Source organism: Pinus tabuliformis, chromosome 8 (genome assembly GCF_031772625.1).
Source record: "Pinus tabuliformis cultivar Carrire ecotype Pingquan chromosome 8, CPIR1, whole genome shotgun sequence".
NCBI classification, from domain to species: Eukaryota; Viridiplantae; Streptophyta; class Pinopsida; order Pinales; family Pinaceae; genus Pinus; species Pinus tabuliformis.
The window spans coordinates 1,119,346,013-1,119,373,411 of NC_142294.1; the positions used below are offsets into that span (position 1 = coordinate 1,119,346,013).

Consider the following 27,399-nt stretch of genomic DNA (forward strand, 5'->3'; position numbering starts at 1 on the left):
CGAGAAAATCTCGGTCTCTCTGCAAAGTACTCACTAGATCTGGAAAATCTTCCTTCGACTTCACTGGCCTTGCCCCTCTATCTCTGCTTCCCTCTTTGGTTCGAACTCTTCCGGCTACTGCCTCTAGAAAATTGAACTCTCCAAGGAAATCGATCTATGTGTGTGTGCTTTCCATCTATCCATCGACTTCTTCTTATAATCTTCTACTGGACCACCAACAACCAAGATTAAAACTTAATCAAGGGCCAAGATCATATCAGAGTCGATATGTGTGAGTTTTTAGATGATTCACAGCTTATCTCAATTAATTCTGATTAATTAACCCCTTTTCTTAAGTTTAGAATTAAGAAAGAACTAAAAATAGGCTAATAATCTAAATGAGACACTTCTATGTGGAATTTCTAGAAACGATTTGAGTTATGGAGAGCTCCTGTGTTTTGGCCTCTCCACAAAGTTTCGAGACTAGAACACCTCTGGTGCTACAAAAACTAACAGTTTATATGGTTTATGTTCTATCGACAATTACTTAACTTATTTTGCAGCATTAAGAAATTCTAGATTTAAGTGATTGTAACAACATAGAACATCAAAATTTCAACATTAATTGACTGTCTGCTATGGAGGAGGAAGAACCCACATAGCTCAACTCCATACAAAGCTGCTCAACCTGCAAATCTGATTCTTGAAGGGCGTGCTCTTCAAGGACTCCCGAGTAGTTTCAAGCTCATGTGTAAGCTTGTCCATTTCCTCCTCTTTCCCTACTAGTGCATCATGATATATCTCAGTAAGCATGAGTAGGTGATCTCTGTCTGAAAGGAGGTGTAGGTAGTTGGATATCATCTCTACCAATGCCTTCTTGAGAGTTTGAAAATCAGTGAGTGAAGGATCTCCTCCCAAACTGTCATGTATCATTGCACTTTTCCAACAATAATCTGCCACCAATGCTTGTGTATCATCAAAATGCCTCCTGGCTGCCATAATCTTGTCTACACTCATCTTCAATTGGTTTTCCATGTTGTGGGTACAAGTAGGCTTATGAGCAACATCTACTTCACAAAAGAAGTCAGCTAATGGGTCTAGGTTGGCACGGCTGACTACCTGTGTGTTATCATCTTTGCGCAACTCTTGAGAATCATCATCCACTGTTGTAGCCTCATGATCTTTTCTGTACTCATCATCTAATTCAACAGTCTTGCTAAGTGACGACAGACATTCTGTAGCAATTTCTGATTCTCCTTCATCCCAAGCTCTCGTTCCGACTTGTTGGGGTGAATCTGTGAGGCTTCATTTTCAATGGGTGTGACTTTTCTCAATTTGTTCTGGAAGGTTTGGTCATGGTTTTCACCTTCAATCCTTGCTTCCAGGTCCTTGACTACATTTTCATCCTTGGATTTGCTATTTCTTTTTCTATTTACTGCCTTTGATGACACCCATGCTTCCATGTGCTCTATCACATTTCCAAAGTTTTTGTCATAATTTTCAAATTTTTGGGCAAACAGTTATTTTTTGACTTGGAAGCATTTTTCTCTTCTTATAATCTTCCCTTTAAACCCAACAGCTGTCCAAGAACATGCTATGACCCCACTGTAAAATTCCTTTGTAACAATACCATTGTTATACCAAGATTTTCTGAGCGTACTTGGTATGTTGTCTTTGTGAGATTTGGTCAAACAGTTAGATGAAAAACACGCAGTAGGTGATTTTTATAATTTTTGTTTTCATGACAGTGTAAACAATGCTTCAACATGTGCCAACATACTTCAAAACAGATTTATACTTCTTATATCAAACCCATAAATTAACACATTACTGATACATGATAATAATACCCAACAAACAACGTTATTCATAAAAAGAAATTGAATACACAGTGAACAGATCAGAAGGATTGAACCTGGGATAGAGTGGCTGGCAACAGTAATGGGTGTATATACATATATATATATATATATCAGTCTACTTGAAGAAACTTTCCAGCACTTTGATTGATAAATATGCTACCCAGGTATCAAAGTAACAGTCTAGACTTCCAAGGTGGGGCTACACGTTCAGTCCAGCAAGGCTCAAGCTGATATGTATTGCGTGCATTTCGCTGTCAAGCTGCCTAGAAGTGTTTTAAAAGCTAATATACAGGACCAACAACATTTGCCCTCATGTAATAGCCCAGAAATGACGAAGTTCGTGGCCTTTGTGGGTAGCAAAAAGCCTTTGCATAGGAGATACTCCCTCAAGCAACACGTACAGCCAACCAAGCAACAAATCTTGGCCCTGCCCAACTTGCACTAGCAAAAGACACTAGCCCAGATTCCAACAAAAACACAGCAGAGAAACTCAAACTTATTTCCTTGGTACTTTGACCCTGTACAATAGTCAAACTCGGCTAGATATTGAGTAGCAACTTGGCCATTGAGCTGCGTATGATTTCAACCTCCTTTTTGACTGCAAACTCGACCAGAGACAAGCTCAGTAACACACAGGCCTCTTTAGCACAGTTCGACCTCCTCTTAATGATGGTATTCAACCCTCTTCCAACAACTTGTGGTTCTCTTCAGCGTGCAAAGATGAGATAGAAAGTACCCAATAAGAACATAAAATCCACTGATAACACTTTTCTATATCAACATCTCCAACAAATCTTCTTCTACTTTGAATGCCAATGGCGAAATCTGAGTGATTTCACTTCTTGAACTAGTTAGAATGTATAGTTTCAACATTGAAACCAGCGATGGCGGCTAAGGTTTTCAAACCCTAAGCTCCTTCTCCCAAAACTTTGTCCAAGAGACCTTTTCTCAAAACCACAAGTGAACGTTTGAGGAGAAACCCCCTCATTTCCCTTTTTGTAATTCACTTACCTTTTCCCTTCAATTAAATATTTAAAATCACTTTTCTTTTCTTTATTTAATAAAGTGACTTTTATAAACTAATTAAAGTCACTTTTAATGCTGGAAAATGCTTAATTCGCCTTCGTGGTCACAATGGCCACCCAAGGCCCCTTTTCATCATTTTGCCCTGTAGATTTTTTCGCCCCAATTCCAACAAGCTATTACACTAAGGTGTTTCTCCAAGCAATTGGACTGAAACAACACCTTAAGCGTAATTAATTAAAATAGGCCCATTAATAACTCCATTTTACGAAAATCGTTGGAATGCAACGGAACCAAGAGCAAACTATGTGGAATTGATCCCGATGATGAAATATGGTAAGCGATCCCAGTCAGACCTGTAAAACTCCTTTGAAACCCTCCAGGCCCACCAATGGAGTAATCCCGCTCCTATGACTGAGTTGACACAAGCTCTGGAAAACCATCCTAACCACCTCACCAAGTAATCCAAAAACTGGGGACATTACAAAAAGCTCCCAAACCAAATGAGAAGTGGGTGCCAAAGAATGCCAACAATACCTTACTTCTGCCAAACTTGTTCTCACATTGGAATTTAATTCACTCTGCCAGCCAAACAAGGAGTGTGCGGAGAGTATGTGGGTAGGTAAAAAAAGTGAAGGCCCATCTCATCCGACTAAATAAGCCTTACCACTTCTCCTCCCAAACCATATGCATGTGAAATCTAAAGTTTGAATTGATAAAATTCATGGGAGGTAGGCTAAGGTTGGGGCCCCCCACTTTTATTACTTAGCATTCTGTGTGGTAATGCCACTGCTATATTGCCTGAGAGTTTAGGGATCTTAGCATCTGGAAGAACTCAACAGAGCCAAAGTTCCGTACTGTACTTTGAATTTGGAAGATTACTCTGGAAAGGCTCGAGTTCGGCATGGAGTTTGGGCTTTGAACTTGTCGAATTATCATTGAAGAATCTCCAATGACTGAGCTTTCACACTGCCTTCAATTTGAGGATTTCCAGACCTTGATATAAAGCCAGGGTTTGTGCTTGATTATGGGTGGATTCGCCCCGACCCCAGGCATAGGTTAGTTCGTACTTTCTTTCTTGCTAAACATGTTAGTGAACATAAAACTAATGATGCTCTGATTCGTACAAAATTACAAATAATATTGGTGACAAGGAAGTAATACGGTCTTAAATTTTATTCATTGCGGGATCTATAGAACTAATAATTTTCTTCTGTAATATGTACATGGTGCTCTATCAACTAATTTTCGTTATTCTTTGACCTTATTGCTTGATGTGAATTCAGAGGCTGTTCCCAAGCGGATACTTGAATTGATGCATGTTCAAGGGCTTACAAGGGAGAATGTTGCAAGCCACCTGCAGGTATTAACCATGTGCTTATGTTGTTCATTATCTGGTGTTCCAGGAAATTATTGTTTTTCATTATTCATTTGATATATTGCACATGTTGTGATTGGAGTGGTAATTCATTATATAATATTGTATTGTGTTTGAAATAGGCTCGCCCCCCAAAACATCTTTTTTGTATTAAAAACACATTTCAGGTGGAACTAAAAATATCAGTTACTGGAAGAAGCAGAAACTATTGTCCTGCTTCCCCTCATTCTCACTCTTCATGGCAGTAAAATGAAAATAATGAATACGAGGTGTGATGATTTCAGATTTGTGTTTCATCAACTTTATCGTAGTAGATCCTGCTGATCTTATGACTGAATTTGCCTGAGCTCAGTTGATTATGATATTTTTGCTAGTTTTATAACTTATTATATTTGCATCCTGCTGTCTCTAATATTTTTGAAGCCATGTGTATTTTCTCAATTTGTTTCCTCTCGTTGGAATTATAGACCTCACTATTTCATCCACTACCTCTTAGAATAAAACAGACCTTTGCTTTTTAATTGAAGAACCTTGATGCATGTATTACTGTATAGGTAGTTGGACACTGAGTTACAACAATTTGGTTTATGTTTTAGAAAAGGCTCTTCGAGAGTAATATGTATATTGGATATTTTTGTCCATAACACTGCACTATGAATAATGTAGAATTCAGGATTAGGGGTCCAGGTTGAAATGTTCAAAAGTATGATTAAGATTGGGTATTATTCTGCCTATAACTATGTTTTGTAACTATATGAGTGGATTGTAGATGGTTGACATGATTGGTCCAGATTCCAACAAATCTGAACATGTCAAAGCACGGTTATTGAACTCTCCAAGTTAATGTGTTTGACTTGTGAGTCTGCTGACCTGCTGAGTCTTGGTTCAAAACCTTGGACTAGTCTTGGCAGTAATTAGCTGTTGTTCTTACTCTTTGGTCTTGTATGTCATTCTCTGAGTTGAGTCTAGGACTCTTGATTGTCAAAGTTATCTCTGATATCTAAATTTCCTTTAATTGTCTTTGACTCAGATATCTTCTCATGGTATCATATACACATGCATTATAACCCAACAACAAGCTCAGGAAGTCTCAAGCCTTCTTAAGTCTATTACATGTGTCACATGTAGGCTTGGATTTCACTTCAGCCATACTTTCTCTAGCATACACAAAGATTACACAAAGTGAATATTTTTTTTTTTAACATAAACAAAATAAAACTATATTGATCTCGTAAAAGTTACATCTCCTCAGCCATACCCATGCGGATTTTGTCCTTACGGGACAGAATGAGTAACTGATTTTGCTTCAAGTAAAACACTTGGGTTCTACTTATGTATCTCCATGTATTATAAGAGTAAACATTAACCAGTCCCTTTTCCTGACTGGAGAATCATATAGTCTGAAATAAGTTTGCTTCCGCTCTTTTCCTTTTTGTCTTTACTTCAGTCCAACGATTCCAACCCTTATCTATGAAGTCCATGCAGATGCATCCTCTGACAGTCCTAATAGGCTAATTGTCTCTCACAGTTCAAATTTCAGGAAGGATTTGATTTCTTTCCCTTTTTTGTTTGTTCCATCAATTCCTCATGTTTATTTGCCAGGAGGGATATGAGACTAGGAGATCAACAGATTTTGTTTCTAGGTATGTGTTACCAATCGAATTAGAAGGGTTACAAAGGTCCGTGTAACCTGCTACGATGGACACACACAGGATAAGGGCCTACCATCATCTCAGCTTGAACCCCTGCCTTTTAGGCCCAACTTCTTTCTAAAAGGCCAAGGGAGCATTCCCACTCAATACGTCAACCACTCCAAGTAAGACTAGTGCCTTAAACGGAGTCAAAGATGAAGTGGAGGAGTGAATTAAGGGGTTTTCCTTCTGGTTTCTGTATGTAAATCTGCAGCAGAAAACTAAACCAGCAAAAGACTACACCAACCTGTTTTAAATATGGATATAAGTAGTCAAAATTGGTGTAAATAAAATGTAGTAACCAGATTTGAATTTATTTTTATGGTAGGATCACTGATTAGAGGGGTTCTAGAACAAATCCACTTGCTGCCTTGTGACAGTCCGCAGAAAATTATAGGGCAACAATCTAATTCCCCTTAGAAGGCCACCTAATTAGTGCCTAAGCACTACTAGATTACTGATCCAGGGCTAGGGAGGTTGGAAGATGTTAGATTGATAATAAAAGATCACTTTGGAACATTTGAATCACAATAAATTGCAATTTCCAGCAAGTTGGAAATTGAATTTCTATAGTTCTGGGATTAGGTCCCTCTAAGTATTTCACTTAGAACATTTTCAGCAGGATATTTTATTAAAGGACAATTGGAGAAACTTAATACTTTGTCTTTAAATTGATAGATGACAATGCCTATTAAATCTAGAGCCCAGTTACAAGATTGCAAATGTAAGCACACACTTGTCAAGAGATGAGAACCTTGGAAAGATTGCAGATTTTTTCTATAACAGAAAATAAAATACACAGATCTGCAAGAATACACTTCATACAAAGGGTAAAAGATATGCAATAGTCATTTAACTCAATATATCAACCCTTGGTTAAGATCTAGACTTATTCTCAATGTCCCAAGGTAAATACACTTGCTATCTTGTGATAAAAACTTTAAAATCAGCAAGTAAAGAAACCTACATTAAAACAGAAAATGAAAGGTTTTGAATTTTTTAAAGATATAAGTTGGTTGTTGCAAATTCTTACCTTATACCACAATAACTTTACCTCTTGAGCTGAGTTGTGAAACACACTCCTCTCTAAGTCGGCCTTGCAATAGATCAAAGAAGTGAGTTTGGTCTTGTTACCCACCACCTGTGGGTAGTGTGTATGGGAGAAATATTTTCTCCTAGATGGTCCTCAGCCGGCAGCCAACAGCCCCTTGGGCACCAGATAGCTCGGTGTGCCATTTTCTCTACCACCTCAGCCGGTCATGTGGTCCCTCAACCACTTGTCGTGAATGTATGTTTGAAGGTGGGCCTTACGACCCGAAAGGTATGGCTTTTCATTGGTATAGTTGAGTAATTTTCCTTGTCATGGGCACTTTTGGACATATATTGGTGGGGGAATTCGGCGGAAAGAGTGGGCTAGGCTTATATTCTTGTCTCCATTGCCCGATTTTGTGGTTACCTTTGCATCCTAGTGTTGAAATTTCTAAATATTACCCGTTAGAAATTTTATCTGTATTCTTTGGTTTATTTCTCCTACTTGTTAATTACGAACAAGTTATTTAAACATATAAACACTGAAATAAGCACAATACAGTCTCAACCATCTACAGATCAACAACTGAAAGAAATAGCAAACACACAAGTGACACCGTTATTTTTGGACAGTTGGTCCCCGAAAAAACCCAACTTGGGAAAACTGGTGCAGCAATTCTGAGCGTTATATTATTATGCCGTCTTTCTGAGTACCACTGGGTGCCAAACTGGCGCACTTGACAGAGAAAATAATCCAGCAGTAATACCTGTCTATTCGGAAGCAGATATTCAGAAAGTCTGCCCCATGAAACCCTCTCCAGCACAATCTGAAGCCTAGCGTTAGCGCCCCTGGTCTCTATGTCAGCTCGAAACTCTCTGCGTCAACCCTCTGAGGCACTGTGCAACCTCTACGACCCTTTGCGTCACTCCTGCAGCCTCTGCGTGGATGACGCAGGCCCTTCTGGCCTCTGTGTAGTCCCTTCTGGCCTCTGTGCAGTCCCTTCTGTCTCTGCGTGGCTCCCTCTGGCTCAACATCTGCCTCTCTCTGCTTCTGCGCTGGTCTCTCGACACTATCTCTGCCTCTCTGTCTTGTACTCATTGCAACTGATCATTGATTCAATTTCTCTTAGCAAACCCCTCTCTAGAAAATCGAATGACTGATCACTCTGGTGTGTTTTCCAACTAACCCTCAAGCCTCCTCTTATACTTTTCCCGTTGGTCCTTCAACGGTCGAGATTACATCTCTAATCAACAGCTAAGATTAGATTTGGCTTGATCCATGTCTTTTAGAATTTTAGAACCTTCTAACCTAGTTTTATATTAATACTCATTAATATTTTATTTTTCCTAAGTTTAGACTTAGGAACTCCATTAAAAATATTAATTATTTTAATATCTCCAAAACTGGTAGAATCTACCCAAACCATTTTTGGGTCTTGGAGATCTCATGTGCTTTAGCCTCTCCACCAATTTTCATGGCTAGAACACATCCGATGCCAGCCTAAATCAACACTCCCTCTTAGCGAGGACTATGCTTTAGTAATACTCCACACTGAGCATCATTTTGATTATACAACATCGGTACCTGTGTTGATGCTAGGCCTCCCCGCCCAACATCCTCCGCACTGCTGCATCTTGTACTGCTGCCCATGGCCCTGCCACTGCCACTGCTGCATCCGTACAGTAGCTTCCTCTACATCTGTGCTGCTGCTAGTCCTTTCTCCCAATACTACATCTGCACTGCAACCCCCTCTCATCATGCTGCATCGTGCTACTGCCAACTGCTACTGCACTGCAACTCAGTTACTGAGAAGTAAGTAACTGATCCACCCAACCATTGACATCCCTGTCAAGCTAGAAACACTCCCGATGCTGAAGCTCTCTCTGCCACTATCTTGTGCTCCCTCTACTGCCTCTGCACAGCTGCAACAACTCCCTGCCTCTTGCACCGCTGCAAACCTCTCTGTGCCATCTTGCACTGCTGCAACCTCCTTTGTGCCTCTCGCACTACTGCCATCCTCTCTACGCTTCTCGGGACTACTGCACTGTAGCACTCTCTGCTGCTTCATTCACATCCGTTTCTACCGACATCCGCCATCCTGCTACTTCTCACTTCGGGGCTCCCGTAGCCTGGTATAATCCAAGAGTTTGTGTACCTCAAGGATCCTGCCCCTCATGAGCACTTATGGCACAATCGTCATTCTCTACCTCCTTTTCCGCCTTTGCTGGCGCTGCCTTGGGGTTAGACGCCTCTCCCTGATTTTTCTTCCTCGGACACTGGTTCGCATAATGCCCCAGTTCCCCACAGTTGAAGCACTTTATCTTAGAGAAGTCCTTTTTCTTCCTCTTCTCTTGCTTCCCCGCAGATGCCAGAGCTACATCCTTTTCCTCCTCTTTCTTGAGCCGGACTTCTTTGCTGCTACTTCCCGTCTTAGACAACCGTCTGACCTCTTCTTGGCAAAGAGTTGCACATAATTCTTCCCAATCTGGAAGATTCGCCTTGCCCAGAATACTTTGGACAAATGTCTCCCACTCCTCGAAGACTGCGTTTAGGGCGGTCCTCACCATCAGTTCCTGATTCGGCATGGCCCCTATGGAAGTCAGTTGGTCCTGGATCTCCTTCAATCTACTGAAGAAGTGATCTATTTGCTCCCCCTTCTGCATCTCGTATGACCGCAACTGATTCTCTAGTAACATCTGCCTCTGCACGGAAGTATGTTGGTACAATGTCTTCAAGGCATCTCACATTTTCTTTGCCGTCTCCTTCTCGGCAATATGCTGGACCACATGATCCTTGACCCCATCAAGGATTATGCATTTCGCCTTGGCCATTGCTTCCTTGTACTTTTCATTGTCAGCTGGGTCAACTGGGATAGCCACTATTCTCATGGCGAGGGCCTTGATGCGATGTCTGTCTAGAATGGACAGGATCCTGGTCTTCTAGACGACTAAGTTGGATGCCTCGTCCAGCTTGTCCTAATCCCTCAGTCCATTCATGGCCATTTCTCTACTCTTCCTTTCGACTCCTTCGAGTCTCTACTTCCCTCTGGAAGTTCTTTCTTCAACTCCCTCTGAGTCTCTACTTCCTGTTTGGAAGTTCTTTGTTAGACTCCCTCTAAGTCTCGATTTCCCTCCTGGAAATCCGCCTGCCAATCGTCGAGTCGCACCTCTCCGATCTCCTATGCACCTGCAATGCTGATCTGGATTTCTTGGCTAGAAATCCGCCTAGGTAGCGACTCCCTCTACCTTGGTTTTGCCCCGTTAGGTACTGTTTTGTCTTAGTAGCAACAAAACCCCACCAGCTTCACTCCCCGTAATTTTCCCACAGCTTCCTATGCCCCAACAACTGAAGTACTGAGCCTCTAGGCTCTGCGCAATCCCGACATTGGTTGAAATGCTACCCTAGCCAACTGCGTCAACCCTCCTGGTCTCTTCGTGGCTCTTTGTGAGCCTTTTCTGCCCTCCTCAGCCTCTGCGCTGGGCTCTCTTTGGCCCGAACTGATGACACAGTCCCTCCCCGTCAACCCTTCTCTGCTGCTTTTTGCAATGAACAACTTCTGTCACTTGGGACAACTGTTTCTACTGCAAATGCTTTGCCTCAGCTGGTGCCTTCAACTCTCCTGTGATCTGCAACCCTCTGATACCATGTGGAAATTTCTAAATATTACCTGTTAGAAATTTTATCTGTATTCATTGATTTGTTTCTCCTACTTGTTAATTACGAACAAGTTATTTAAACATATAAATATTGAAATAAACACAATACAGTGTCAACCATCTACAGATCAACCACTGAAAGAAATAGCAAACACACAAGTGACACCGTTATTTTTGGACAACTCGTCTCCGAAAAAACCCAACTTGGGAAAACTGGTGCAGCAATTCTGAGGGTTATATTATTATGCAGTCTTTCTGAGTACAACTGGGTGTCAAACTGGCTCACTCGACAGAGAATAATCCAGTAGTAATACCTCTCTATTCGGAAGCAGATATTCGGAAAGTCTGCTCCATGAAACCCTCTCCAGCGCAATCTGAAGCTCAGCGTCAGCCCAACACCCTCTGCGTTAGCCCTCTGAGGCACTGCACAGCCTCTACGACCCTCTGCGTCACTCCTGCAGCCTCTGCGTGGATGCCGCAGGCCCTTCTGGCCTCTGCGCAGTCCCTTTTGCCTCTGCGTGGCTCCCTCTGACTCAGTGTCTCCCTCTCTCTACTTCTGTGCTGGTCTCTCGACATTATCTTTGCCTCTCTGTCACGTACTCACTGCCCCTCGCTGCAACTGATCAGTGATTCGATTTCTCTTAGCAAACCCCGCTCTAGAAAATCAAATCACTGGTCACTTTGGTGTGTTCTCCAACTGACCCTCAAGCCTCCTCTTATACTTTTCATGTTGGTCCTTAAACAACCGAGATTACTTCTCTAATTAACGGCTAAGATTAGATTTGGCTTGATCCATGTCTTTTAGAACCTGTTAACCCAGTTTTATATTAATACCCACTAATATTTTATTTTTCCTAAGTTTTTCAGAATTGGGGCCTCACAATCATTAGCCAATATGCCTTTCTCGCATTTATGCCCTTCTCGGTTCATGGTTTGAAATTCTGGTGTCCCTAGACTTAGGAACTCCATTAAAAATATTAATTATTTTAATATCTCCTAAACCGGATAGAATCTGCCCAAACCATTTCTGGGTCTTGGAGATCTTATGTGCTTTAGCCTCTCCACCAATTTTCATGGCTAGAGCACATCTGATGCTACCCCAAATCAACACCTAGTCCCGTGGGGTCTCCTTTACTGACCATTTGGCTTTTGGGTTGGCACTACACGGGAAATCTGGATTTTGGTTGCGTGGTCCCGCTTCCCAATACCATCTACATCACTCCCCTTCCACTCATTTTACCCCCATTCATCTATATTCCCATTCGGCTCCACATGTATCCACTGGGTCCACATAGGGTTAGCCTACCTCTCCCCCTCCCCTTGTCCACACCTTGGGTTGAGCCTAGAATGATGCCCCTAAGGTTGACGCAGCTAAAAAGAAAAGTAAAGGCATAATTTGACCACTCTCAAAAGGAAATGTACCACAAAATGCAAAAGATGGTCAGGACATACAAATTTAGCACATGGGCAAAAGCCAAACATGAGCTCTACCCCTTACCCATGGCCATCACCCTAGTTCTTATGGGCCCTAGATGAGCCCTGTCTATCATTATGGAACCCATGATTTTCCCAACCCTTGGTGGGCAATGAATCGCCCCACCTTAATGGGGTATTCACTACTTCATCTCACACATCGTGCTCTCCATCCCCTCGAGCCCCAAGCAATTATGAAGAAAAATCAATAAAAGGCAGAAGGCATATGGAGAAGGGTGGAAGAATAAAGGCTGAGATAACTCATGTACCACGATCTGCTCCCTCCTACACTTATATACCTAGGTGTGGGCTTCCCCATTATAGCTATCCTTGCACCTTGACATGTGGCCTAGATGTTTCCCCTGATCCCCACTCCATTCCATTATTATATCATTTGCCACTTGAAGGATGCACCATGGATATGTCACCCCCTTTAGAGGTTGAAACCACCTAATAGGGTCCTTGGCTAACCTCCTATTGAGCTTGGAGACACTTATACATACCAAAACCCACCATGGAAGGGAATGCCACCATGAAATGCTCCACTGATTCCATGACTTGTAAGCTCTTTTACTTGATTATTCTAATGATTTGTTGTATTGTAGGGCAAGGGGACGCATTGGATCTTACGCAGGATTGCAGGTGGATTGGCATTTGGGGCTTGGTCTCCCTATATGGTTTTCTAGCCCTTAAGAGGGCCACATTGGCACTTGTAGGGTGAGCATTGAGATCCATGGGTCTCCACTGTAGCCAAGATGATTTCATGGATCCCCAACAGTGTTTGTTGATTGCTTCTATTCCACCTTTTGGATGAGGATGATGCACCTGGTTCACCATGCCCAACCGGCTCCACAGATGCACCATACACTTGGCAGATGTTCCAGGGTCCAGAGGATTGTTCCCCACTGCAGAGGCAGGGCTTATGTCATCATTCCAGCCCTTACAGATGGTCTACAGGCATTTCCGATCCATTTGGAGACCCATGAGGGTGACCTTGTGCCCCCACACCCACTTGGGAGCACCACAGGTTTTTGCTTGAAAAACAAGGGGCCAACCCCTTGTCCATTATGTTGGGAGTCCATTTCTACATCATGGCACCCTTTGGACTTCATTACGCCTCCTCAAAGGCCCAACGACTCACTCAGTCGATCATTCGACCTTCTTGAGAGGCTTATTCATGTATTATTGAGGTATTTGGTGGGCCTGTCACCAAAAGTTTGTGTTATTATGCACATTATTTTATTTTAGGGGCTAAATTAGGCCTAATTAGCTAAATCGAATTCATTAGGAAGTGTATAAATAGAAGTGTGATGGTATCATTTGATCATCATCACTTGGATTGATCATATTCTCTTTGAAGGATGAAATTGGATGGATGGATGAATTTTGATGTTTGGATATCTTCATTTTTGTCTTGGAGCTTCTATATTGGCATATGATTATGATTGGATATACTTGTACTCACATGTAAGTGCTCTTTTAATGCTATTTTGTCATTCTTTTCTGTCACACAAATGGTGCCAAGATTTTTGCTATACTAGATCGAAATTTTGTTGCTTTTCTTGGATGAAAGGGTATAAATTTGTCTTTTATTAGCGTTGCATCATGTTATGGGCCATGCTTGAACAAGTGAATGTTCCTAAAGGTATTTCATTGAAATTTATCTTGACACGTCATCACATATTACACATTGAAGTATAAAGACCTTGACACAGTTTTCCTCATGCCCTAATTGTCATGCGAAATTGTTCTAGAGGCCTCCTTGACTGAATGAAACCATCCTAATCATTGGAATTTTCTTGAATCCATTTCTCGCAAAGGAATAGGTACTGGTAATCCATAGGTGATCACTAAAATTCATATTTTACTCAACCTTCTCTTTTTTTTCTAGGTCTAGCCTACATAGGTAACCCAGGGCATCAATTATCTCACAATATAGCCATCCAAACACTTCGATTTTTGGTCCACAACCGCACTGGAGTTTTCTCTAGAGGCCCTCCAAATTTAAAGCAAATCCGACAGTGGGATCTCGAGATATTGCAAGCCCTAGCTCGAGGACCGTTTCTTGCTGTAGGTTTCCCTTGGCTAGTGACCTCATTTGGATCAGTGCATTCTATTCCAAGAGTTGTCCATTGATCCTCTTCTCTTCCACAATTAGGTCAAGCCCCTCCTTGAGTGACCAATCCCTCTTACTTGACCTAGTTGTGCGTCCACTTGGTCCCGTAACTTTTGGAAGGTAATTCTACAAAGACCATTTGGAAACCAAGTCTTCATAAGGGTTTTTAGGACTAGGTCCCTCCATAAGAAGTCTCATTCCCAAAACCTAGCCCCTAAGACCCTCTTGGCTCTTCTTAGAGAGCCTTTCATCTTGCCCCTTGGGCAAGCAAGCCATATATTGAACCTCTCTTTAGGAATCACTCTGTCTTTAGGAATCATTCTTTTCCCTTTATTGATCCATTTATCTAGGTGATTCCCTTCATACCGGGTCTCCTCCCTTCGGTGAAAGTCAGTGAAGAGTTGCGGTGACAGTGGGCTATTGCTCCATTGTTTCCATTGACCTAGCAGTTGCCCCTCTAGGATACCCTTTTAGGACCCCTGCTAGTTTGAGCGGTAACATTTTGGCGCCGTTGCTGGGGAAACGAGACTTGTGTTTTGTTCCCCCATACGAGATGTTGACATATCATTATTGGCGACTCCATTGGAAGAACAAAGCCCTAGTTGTTCATTGAACTTGAAAGTCAATGCTTGTAGGGTGAAGCAAGCATTTGTTAAGGCATTTTTAGTTCACCCTGGCAACTCCCATGATATCTATATATAGTGATCATTGGCTTCTCAAAAGCTTCATGAACGGTTTCCTGCGTTGGATATCACATGGGTTCAAGGATACCCAAATGGCCTAGATTGGAAGTTTATGTAGAATATGCCAGAATTAGAGGGTGATCCATCTACAGTAATGGACCACATAGAAAAACTTATTAAGCATGCTTCCGAAGTTAATGTGGCTCATCTAGACAACCTCATGGAGCTATTTATTGCTTCTATTGAATACAAGCACCGAGGTTGGCTTGACTCATGTGAGCTTGAAAGCATTTCATCTTTTATCAAGTTGCTCAACAAATTCATAGAGTATAAGGGACCGAAATTCCAATCTAATGAAGTTGCTTGTGAGAGCCTAGAGGAAGCCCATTGAAGGGAAGGTCTCATTAGTCAAGATGAAGGAGTTGGAGATAACCTTGAGGATCTTAGTGATGAGAAGGAAGATGAGTCCTCGTCGTGTGCACATGATGAAGAAGATGACTTTGAGAACACTTGTGTTGGGGAGGATGAGGCTATGGAAAGTGAAATTGAGGCTAACTTTACCTTTCTCAAGGATATTACTCTTGATGACTCCCATTTTGAGAACCTTGAGGAAGGTGATCCCATTAGCCCCTTGGAAGATGACATTGGAGATTGCTTCCACATTGAAAAGGGGAAATGGGAAATTGTTGGTCCTCAATTTGATTGTGTTCCCATTTATGACAACGATAAGGAGGATGAGGCTGAGATTGGTCTTCTATTTCTCTCGGGCATTATTTATGATGACATATCCATTGATACCCTTGGGAAGGAGAATTATTATTTTCCCTTGCATGAAGAGGGGAAGTTGGAAGTAATCGATTCTCCTTTTAGGGGAGACTGAATATTCGATACTAAGGTAATCGATAGGGCTCCCACCTATCCTCAGTATGGTTCTATATTTAAATCACTAGAGCCTTTAGATTATGATTTTGAGGAGGAAAAACCTGTTGAATATAATACTTCACCCTCCCCTTTTCCTTTTCCTTTTGTTCATCACCTTAAGTCTTCCACAAGTGATTCCCTCACCCCTTTTCAGATGATCTCAAAAGACCATGAGCCTTTTCCCCCTTATGAGTATGGTGTCAAGGAAGAACCCCTCATTGAATATACTTTATCTCCTTTGACACACCCTCAGAATCATGATCACTCCACAACCTCCTCTCTCCAATGTGGCCATCACCATGAGCAACCTATTTGTTGCACTCCTTCCTTCCCTCACCGGTTATTCCCCTCTCATCACGACCTTGTGGCAACTACAAAGCACAATATTATGAGTAATGATTGTGATAAGTTCTTAAGGATAAATAGTCATTCCACCATTGTGTACTTAGAGGAAAAGGCTCTGCATTTCTAGATTGACTCGTGTTCCTTCTCTTAGGTATTCCTCTTACCTTACATGGAAACCATATTTTCCCACCTCCCACCCGCAACATCTTCCACATTTTGGGGTTTGCATTCGCTTTGGGATTTGCTACATGAGTAATCATATAAGTAGACATATTTATATTGATTTGATGATATGTTGGTTGCACTGGCTTTATGATTACACTTAATTTTAGCTTCATCGTATCCATGTTAGGGTAGGATGCATTGCATGCTCATTTTTCTCATTAGAACTAACATCATATGATATTTCTCATGATAGAATAAGTTGCAGTCAGGTTGCATATCTTTTATTTTCTGTTGATATTATGGCCTAATACTAAGCATGGGTGATCATAAGACACCACAAAAACATGCTGCGCCGTGTGCTTAGTCTTTGTATGTGTAGGTAACAGGTCTATGACAACCAAGAGATTACTGGTGTTCAAATGTCTTCCCGTTCGAGTAGCTTCACGCACTTTTCAAAGAGCTTATTCCCAGTTGGAGCCAGATGTTACCCACCACCTGTGAGTAGTGTGTATGGGAGAAATATTTTCTTCTAGATGGTCCTTAGCTGGCAACCAACAACCCATTGTAGTCACCAGATAGCTCGATGTGCCATTTTCTCCACCACCTGAGCTGGTCATGTGGTCCTTCAACCACTTGTCATGAATGTATTTTTGAAGGTGGGTCTTACGACCCCAAAGATATGGATTTTTATTGGTATAGTTGAGTAATTTTCCTTACTTGTCATGGGCACTTTTGGGCAATAGATTGGTGGGGAGATTTGGCAAAAAGAGTGGGGTAGGCTTATATTCTTGTCTCCATTGCTCGATTTCGTGGTTACCCTTGTATCCTAGTCCTGGGTCTCCATTACTGACCATTTGGCTTTTGGGTTGGTACTACATGGGAAATCCCGATTTTGGTTGCGTGGTCCCGCTTCCCGATACCACCTACATCACTCCCCTTCCACTCATTTTACCCCAATTCATCTATTTTCCCAATTGGGTCCACATGTATCCACTGGGTCCACATAAAGTTAGCCTCCCCTTCCCCTTGTCCATACCTTGGGTCGGGCCTAGAACAATGCCCCAAAGGTTGACGCAGCTAAAAAGAAAAGTAAAAGCATAATTTGGCCACTCTCAACAGGAAATGTACCACAAAATGCAAAGATGGTTGGGACATACAAATTTAGCACGTGGGCAAAAGCCAAACATGAGCTTTACCCCTTACCCATGGTCATCACCTTGGTTCCTATGGGCCCTTGATGAGCTCCCTCTATCATTAAGGAACCCCTGATTGTCCCAACCCCTAGTGGGCAATGAACTGCCCCACTTTAAGGGGATATTCACTGCTTTATCTCACACATCATGCTCTCCATCCCTTAGAGCCCCGAGTAGTTATGAAGAAAAATCAATAAAAGGCAAAAGGCATATGAAGAAGAGTGAAAAAACAAAGGTTGGGGTAACTCATGTACCATGATCTGCTCACTCTTACCCAGGTATGGGCTTCCCCATTATAGCTACCCTCACACCTTGACATGTGGCCTGGATGTTTCCCTTGATCCCCACTCCATTCCATTATTATATCATTCACCACCTGCTACTTGAAGGATGTAATATGGACATGTTAACCCCCTTTAGAGGTTGAAACCATCTAATAGGGTCCTTGGCTAACCCCCTATTGAGCTTGGGGACACTTATACATACCAAACCCCACTATGGAAGGGCATGCCACCATGAAGTGGCCCACTGGTTCCATTACTTGTAAGCTCTTTTACTTGATTATTCTAATGATTTGTTGTATTGGAGGGCAAGGGGGCGCATTGGATCTTATGCAGGATTGCAGGTGGATTTCCATTTGTGGCTTGGTCTCGCTATACAGTGTCCTAGCCCTCAAGAGGGCCACATTGGCACTTGTAGGGTGAGCGTTGAGAGCCATAGGCCTCCACCATAGCCAAGATGACTTCATGGATCCCCAATAGTGTTCTTTGATTGCTCCTATTCCACCTTTTGGATGAGGATGATGCACCTGGGTCACCATGCCCAACCGACTCCACAGATGCACCATACATTTGGCAAATGTTCTAGGGTCCAGAGGATTGTTCCCCACTGTAGAGGTAGGGCTTATGTCATCATTCTATCCCTTATAGATGGTCTACAGGCATTTTCGATCCATTTGGAGACCCATGAGGGTGACCTTGTGCCCCCACACCCACTTGGGAGCACCATAGGTTTTTGCTTGAAAAATAAGGGGCCAACCCCTTGTTCATTGTGTTGGGAGTCCATTTCTACATCATGGCACCCTTTGGACTTCATTAGGCCTCCTCAAAGGCCCAACGACTCACTCAGTTGATCATTCGACCCTCTTGAGAGGCTTATTCATGTATTATTGAGCTATTTGGTGGGCTTGTCACTAAAAGTTTGTGTTATTATGCACATTATTTTATTTTAGGGGCTAAATTAGGTCTAATTAGCTAAATCGAATTCATTAGGAAGTGTATAAATAGAAGTGTGATGGAATCATTTGATCTCATCACTTGGATTGATCATATTCTTTTAGGAGATTTTTGCTATTCTCTTTGAAGGACGAAATTGGATGGATGGATGAATTTTGATGTTTGGATATCTTCGTTTTTGTCTTGGAGCTTCTATATTGGCATATGATGATGATTGGATATGCTTGTTCTCACATGTAAGTTCTCCTTTAATGCTATTCTGTCTTTTCTATGTCACATAAATGATGCTGGGGTTTTTGCTATACTAGGGCGAAATTTCGCTGCTTTTCTTGGATGAAAAGGTATAAATTTGTCTTTTATTAGTGTTGCATCATGTTATGGGCCATGTTTGAATAAGTGAATGTTCTAGAGATATTTCATTGAAATTTATCTTGACACATCATCACATATTGCACATTGAAGTATAAAGACCTTGTAGCAGTTTTCCTCATGTCCTAACTGCCATGCGAAATTGTTCTACAGGCCTCCTTGACTGAATGAAACCATCCTAATCATTGGAATTTTTCTTGAATCCATTTCTCCCAAAGAAATAGGCATTGGTCTTTCATAGGTGATCACCAAAAATCATATTTTTCTCACCCCTCTCTCTTTCTTTCTAGGTCTAGCTTGCATAGGTAACCTAGGGCATCAATTATCTCATGGTGGGATCTCGAGATATTGTAAGCCCTAGCTCGGGGACCATTTACTACCCTAGGTTTCCCTTGGCTAGTGATGTTATTTGGATCATTGCATTCTATTCCAAGAATATTTGTCCACTGATCCTCTTCTCTTCCACAATTAGGTCAATCTCGTCCTTGAGTGACCAATCCCTCTTACTTGAGCAATCACTCTTTTCCCTTTATTGACCCATTTATCTAGGTGATTCCCTTCATAAAGAGTAGGGAGCTTTAGCTGAGGTGACAGTGGGCTATTGCTCCATTGTTTCCCTTGACCTAGCAGTTGCCCTTCTAGGATCCCCTTTTAAGACCCTTGCTAGTTTGAGCGGTAACAAGTCTCACCCTTCTTAGAGAGCCTTTCATCTTGCCTCTTGGGCAAGCAAGCCATATATTGAGCCTCTCTTGTGAATATGCCTCTTTAGGAATCACTCTTTTCCCTTTATCGACCCATTTATCTAGGTGATTCCCTTCATACCGGGTTTCCTCCCATCAGTGAAAGTCCGTAAAGAGTAGGGAGCTTTAGCTGAGGTGACAATGGGCTATTGCTCCATTGTTTCCCTTGACTGAGCAGTTGCTCCTCTAGCTATATGTTGCACTGGCTGTCGGGATGGGGGGATGAGTTTCCAGGATGTCTAGAGCGCACCCCAAAATTTTCAGGGGACGGTGGGTTGGGGACGGTAAGTGCGACAACTAATTTTTATATTTATTAAAAAATTAAAATAAAAATTAAATTTAGTAATACAACATAAACATGAATCAAAATGATAAATTAAAATATAAAAATTAGAACTATTACTATTTTGAAATTCAAATTACAAAATAAAATACTAAAATGATAAATCTAAAGACTAAAGTCTAATACTAATAGTATCTAATTGTCATTGAGAATTGTGCATCACAAAAACAAATTTCGTCATCATTGCATAACTTAAGAAGTACTATTAGTTTGTTACAAGTTACAAGTTACAACCTACAATCTACTATTGTCTAGTATCTACATAATCATTCTATGATGCATGATGAATCATTTCAAAATTTAAATAGCAGCCAAAGTGTAAAAGTAAATAGTACTAAAATTTAATGGAGTTGTAAACATGAACAAGTCATTAAAATCTAAATATAAATCTCAAATTAAGAGTGTAGAAAACCATGGATTATAAATTTATAAATTATAGAATATAGTGCAAGAACCAAAATGGAAAAAATTAAAGTAATATAGTCACTATTGTAGTTGCCAAATGGAAAAATCAAAATGTCTCAAGACAACAACAACTGAAGTATGAGTCAATATCCATAGTAGCATGAAGGCTGAAGCTACTAAGAGATTCATATCTTCTGCGTCAATTCTATCTGAAAATGCTTGAGCCTCACTATCTTCTCTCCCATGATCATCAATGCTTTGCAGCTGCAACTCAATGTCATCTAATGGTACATTAACTAATCTTGTATCGATAGATGGCCATCATCATCATCATCATCATCATCATCATCATCAATCTGTGAAGCATCCTCAGGATCTACATCCCATTGCACTGTAGGTCCCCTGTAAATACTCTGGAGTCTTCCTTGTAAGAAGGTGAAGACTACTGTGCACATAAACTAGTTTCTCCGCTCTTTTAGAGGTAAGCCTTCCTCTTAATAGAGTGGATAAAACTAAATGTGGCCCAATTCCTTTCTGCAGTCGAAGAACTAGCCACCTGAGCTAGTAAACGCATAGCAAGTGTGCATATTTCTGGTGCTTTGTCCTCATACATCCTCCACCTTCCACTGGGACTTTTTTGTGCCATACCCAACAAATCTTTCTTTGCGGCTCTAGAGAAAGTGGGGCTACTGAGCAAAGCAAAATCAAGAAACTGTTCTTGAAATATGGTTGCTTGTTCTAATGTATACATCCTTTCTATGGCATCAATAAAGCTTTGTTTCACTTCAGGGTCATCTATTGGTGGAACTCTGCCTTCTCTTTCTACATAGCACTTTGGATTAAATGCATAAGTGGCCATATGAAGAGGTGTGTTTAACTTATTCCATCTCTTTTCAATCAACTTTTGGAGTTCATTAAATAACCCCAAAGAGGGCTCCCTTTGACGAATCTTTCCAATCATGATATCAATTGACTCCTATATTTCCTCAAGGCAAGGAGAATCTGAATCTGCATCCCTAATTAGCTCTGCTATTGGAGCAGTGAATGAGACAATGTATTTCACATCAACCCACCAATCACCATTCAACACCAATTGCCTTACTTTTTTTCCCTAATCTGTTTTGGATTCCCCCCATGCAGACTACTCAGAACTTATAACAATGGCCTTTAGGGCATGTTGCACCTCTAGCATGCGAACAAAAATGAGATAGTAGATGGCATACCTTGTATCAGTTGGTTTCAAGAACTCTTTTTTTGCATAAATTCTATAAATAGCTAGAGAGGCATGGTGGTTGCAATTGAACATTTGCACCCTCTTGCATCCAAAATAATGCGGGTGATTCAAGATATTTTACCAATGTCTTTGAGTGCATTATTTAAAGCATGCACATAATAAGGAGTCCAAAATAGATGCTTGTACCTGCTTTGGATCATCAACCCTGCAGACCTACAAACTGGTGCAACATCTGTGATAACTTGAACTATGTTTGTAGGACCAATCTCCTCAATTGAATCTTTTAATACCTCATACTGAAAAGTTGCATCTTTCATCTTTCCGGTACAATCAATTGCCCTTGAGAAATATGGTCCAATTGGAGAGGTGACAATGATGTTCAACAAAGGCTTTTGTTGAATATTTGTCCAACCATCCATGACGATTGAACACCCATATTCAACCCATGATTTTTTAAGGCCTTCCATCACCGCCTGCATCTTTGTGACCCCTCTATCTAACAATGTTGTCCTCAATTTATTGTAACTAGGGGGCTGAAATGATGGACCAACAACAATGACTTTCTTTATCATCTCTTTCTACTGAGGGGAACAGGTGGCATTAAATGATATTCCATTGGCAAAGAAGAATTTAACCACTGCATCCTCTGCCTCATTTTTACGTTGCACATTGAACCACTCTGCCACAACAACTTTTCCTTTCTTACTTGAACTAGATTTACTGGAACCTAAATCAGTTGAATCTTTTTCATTGTTTTCTCTTTGAGAGTGCTCTTCTTATATGCTTAAAATTTTTGGTTTGTTGAAGACGGTAGAATTGTACTCCTCCATCTCTACAATGCCACCTGTGGCAGCCATGTGAAGTTTAGTAAGTTCAATTCTCATTTCCAATGGACAAGTGCATGCCTTTACTCCATCTCTAGGAATAAACAATAGATTATGGTAAACCTAGTGTATCTTCCCTTGAAATTATGACCACAAAGGTTGCATGCCCACTCCTCTGAACCACCACTATTTTTCTTTTTATTCTTGGTGATTTTTTTGACAAACTGAAGCAAGGGTTTCTTTGTGTTGATGAAAACATAATTTTCTGTTGCCCCTGCTAATGTTTCACCCTCAGGTTGAGCAATTGCTGAAGTATTGCTGTCCATTTGATTTGTTTTTAGAGGTGAGGTCTGAAATTTAAAAATACAATAGATTTGTTTTAAAATTTTAAAGAAAAAGAAATTAAAAATATTAGACCATACTACTGGTTAAAAAAAAAAAAAAAAAAAAAAATTTTAAACTTGGCAACCAAAAATGCACTGTTGCTCCAAGTTTTTTGATAGCTCCAAACAAGAAACTAAAAACTCTGATAAAAAAATAAAAACACTCAATTTTTTTTTTTTTTTTTGGTTTATATCATTTATGGGTTCTAGTGATGACAAATAAATCATAAACTAAAGTTAAAATTTTCGCAGCCTTCTAACCTTCGTTTTTTTGGCTCGACACATATGCCTTCCTTCAGTCCTCCAAGCCTCCTATTTCCTTGCGCAGTTTCTCCTGGGTCCTTCAGCTGCAACCTATGTGATTCTCACCTCACACACAACACTGACCTCTGAAATAACTGCGCAATCCTGAAGGAGATAATTCCTTCTGCATAGATGAGTTTCCTATATAGGAAAATTCCTCCAACTGATAGTACACTGTCCCTTCCTTTAATCTCAACTGGGTCTTTCTCTGAATTGACATGCATGAGCTATTTATGAGAGAGTATTCAGTTATCTAGAGAACACTAGTTGCATGCATGCATGCATTAACTGACTGAAATCACAGTTAGTTCCTCCAACTGTTTGGAACTAATTTAACTGGACTTAACTCAGTTAACTAAGCTAACTAATTACAACTCAAAGTACAACTCATCCTGATCTCTTTAGTTAAGGGATAACTTCCTCAATCAAGGGGAAACTGTTGCATGTCTTCACATAGACTTCATGTTTGATTTTCTCCAACTAATTAACTCAAGATGAATTAATTAATTATTTTTCAAACAGCTAGTAAGACTAAATTCGAATTTTAATTCTCAATTTTAATTTAGGGACTAATTAAAATTGGAATCTATCCCGAAATGCTATTTATAGCAATGCTATTTTTAGCATTTCTATTTTTTTGTTATTTCCAACAGAGTTGAAGTATATCTTGAAATGCTATTTATAGCAATGCTATTTTTAGCATTTCTTATTGCCATTTTCAACAGCGTGAGCTCTACCCCCCTTATTAGCCATCACCTAGTTCCTTAAGCATTTAATGCTTCATCTCAAAGAAACAAATTCTTGAAAGTCCCAACCCCTATGTGTGAGAAATTGCTTCATCTTAAAGGAGCATTGAAAAAATATAAAAGCAAGCTTGGGCTCCTAAGGTATGCACCCGAATAAAGATAATCATAAAGAAAAGACGCACCAGAGGGGTGGAAAAGCAAGCCGAGGAAAGGTGTATCTCATGCCTCCATGATTGTTCCTTCCTTACATTTATACGCTTAGGATGTTGGATCCTTACTAGTTGTCATGGTTGCTTCTCTTGCCTTGAAGTCTTTCCCACTTCGTAACCATCATTATCACACGCACCTATGGATTGATGGGCTAACTTGGGACATGTCAGTCCCCTTTGGGGCTGGAAACACTTTATAGGGTTGTTGAATTAGTCATCCCTAACATAAGTGAGGTAACTTGTTTACAAGTCTTGATCTAGTTAAACATTTGAAGGTGAGTTTTGTGTGAAGTATTCTTGTGCCTCTAGCATTAGATATGGTTCATTATGATGCTTTAATGGTTTATGTCCCTAATGATTGTTGATCTTACTTGATCTTGAGAGGTTTTGTCAAGTGGTGTTATCAAGTATCAGAGTGTTGAAAAGTGTAACTAGGTTCGGTCTTCATAATGACATGTAAATATGATTTTATGCAATGAGATGTAAATAAGAAAAAAATTATTTTATTGACTTGCTTCATGGGTTTCATGAGCAAGGTATTTTGTTTTTGAGTCAAGACTCCCATTGAGAGTCTTTAGGATTTATTTGTCATCTAGTCATAAAATGTTAGAGTCATTGTCATGTAATGAAGTCATGTTACACTTTGTAAAAGGTCAATCTTGTCTATGTAGAGTATCCTCCAAAAAAGTTGCCATCTATCCTCTTCAAGTCGGCCTACAACAATGAAGGAACTCTCTAGAAGAAGTCGACCTAACCTCTAGTAGTCATGTTGGCCTAAAGGACATGGTATGAGGTGTATATATAAGCACACTCGACCTCCATTTGAAGTAAGTAACTCAACTTGAATTCAATGAAGAAAAAGTGTGAAGAAAAGAGGAAGCAGAAATGCGAAGAAGAGGAAAAAGAAGTGCGAAGAAAGGGCAGTGAAAGAGTTTCTCTTGGGGTAGCGAAAGGCCTAAAGGACATGGTATGAGGTGTATATATAAGCACACTCGACCTCCATTTGAAGTAAGTAACTTAGCTTGAATTCAATGAAGAAAAAGTGTGAAGAAAAGAGGAAGCAGAAATGCGAAGAAGAGGAAAAAGTAGTGTGAAGAAAGGGCAGTGAAAGAGTTTCTTCTGGGGCAGTGAAAGACATTCTTCTGGGGCAGCAAAGAAGGGTTCTTTTGGACCAATGAAGAATGAGGTTTCTTCTGGGCAGCGAAGAAGAGATTCTTCTAGGGCAGCAAAGAGGAGGTTTCTTCTAGGGCAGCGAAGGAGAAGTTTCTCCTAGGGTAGCGAAGGAAGGATTCTTCTAGGAGACTGAGATATAGATCTAGAGACCGAGATTCTCTAGAGGAAGTCAGTGATATCATAGAGACCGAGTTTCTCTAAAGGAAGTCAAGAAAAGGCAGTGTGAAGGATAGAGACCGAGTTTCTCTAGAAGGAGCCGAGGAGAGCAGTTCAAGATCAAGAAGAAAGGCGAGGAAGGGAAGAGGCAGAGCATCAAGGTTAGTGACAAGGTTCTTGGGAGGATACTAGAGTCAAGGGTTTGTGTCATGGTCTTGGTACTTATCAATTGAAGATCTAGAAGAAGAATTTTGATCAGGTTTTCCTCTCAAGAGGTGAGAGGTTTTGGCCCTGGCTGAGAAGCCTACATACTGTGTCACTTGTCTTTTATTGTGCATATTGGTAATTGTCTTGATGAAGAGAACACAATAATAACATAACAAAGAAAAGATTATAAGCTAAGAAGTAAAAGTGTATCACAAGCAATTATCAAGCAGAGAAATCTTGTAACTCTAAATGCCCTGGATTTCTCAACACAGAGACCCCTTGAAAGATGGGCTCGATCCTCTTCAACAACATTCTAGAGGTCATTGTACCCAATTATGAGAGCAATTCAGACCTTCATGATGCAATGGTTCCCCTCCAGAGATGAGCGTTGGGATATGAGATGATTCTACATGGTACTTGACGCCCATTTGTACCCTAGATGTTGAGATGCTTAGCTAGTGAGGTCGGGGGTTGAACTACTTGATTGTGTGCCTAGATGGACCTAAGACGCCCCTAGGTTTCCCTTGACAGTGTTTGATGGACGTTACTTGTTCTAGAGCCCAGATGATGGTTGGTTATCATTGAGATGAATTGGGAGGGCTTGCACATTACCTTTAGACCCAACGCTTGCATATTATGATGCCACGTCATTCCTCTTAACCCCAAAAGGATAATGTAGGACATAATTTGGATGATGTCATGATTGAGGTGGCACTTTATGGAGACATGCTCATGCACTTTGAGCTTTTGTTGGAGTGAGGGGCACTCATGATCCATCTTGTCACTTGCTTGAAGCACCTTGAGCATTTATGAATGATGACATCATGGTGGAGATCGTTATTTCCCACACATGTGGGCTATTTTTTCCATTTATTTTATTTTTTTGAGCTATATTGATGTCGACTTGTGACTTTATTCTTTTTGAATGCTTAGGCAAACTTGTTTTAGGGCTTTAATTGTAAAATTATTGAACTAAGGCATTATTCACTCATCACACTCTCCTCCCTTTGAGAGTGCGCATTAGTCCTTGTGTCTCTATTTGGCCAAAATGTGATCTTTTGTAGTGCAAATTGCTCTTGGAGATGGTATCTTGCTTGAGGATGATTTCCTGGGATTGATTGAAGTGATTCTTGTGGAAAATTTTGTAAGTTTACTGCATATTTTCTATATTTTGCATGTTGTATTTTTGTAGTAGGGTTTCTACATGTGCCATGATATAAATTGTTGAATTTATCTTGAAATCTTGCTCCTCTATGATATGTAAAATTGTTTTCTTGGAATCCTTTAAGAGAAATCTGAGTGTGCATCTCATAAATATAAAATCTCCACAAGGAAACTGCGAGGGTTTATAAGTGGATGCAATAGTCATTCCACCCACTTCAATAAAATTGTTCTCATTGGATTTGCCCTAAAAGACTCCATTTTCTGTTGGAAATAATACTGAGAGGGGGGTGTGAATCAGTATTATCAAATCAATAAAACTTTTTCATTTCCATATTAAGATTCATATATGCTACTTTAGTTAAGGCAAACTGCGTGTATACGCAACTGTGTGTA

At 40.6% G+C, this 27,399-nt stretch overlaps 1 protein-coding gene across 2 annotated transcripts in view; it reads left to right on the plus strand.

The window, feature by feature from the left end:
• The window catches only part of LOC149239261 (uncharacterized), a 147,799-nt gene that overhangs the window by 87,019 nt on the left and 33,381 nt on the right, over positions 1 to 27,399 (plus strand). For both annotated transcript variants that reach the window (XM_089373372.1, XM_089373373.1), the window contains one exon: positions 4,151 to 4,227. In XM_089373372.1, coding sequence (XP_089229498.1) covers positions 4,151 to 4,227 — 77 coding nt within the window. The remainder of the gene's footprint in view (positions 1 to 4,150; positions 4,228 to 27,399) is intronic.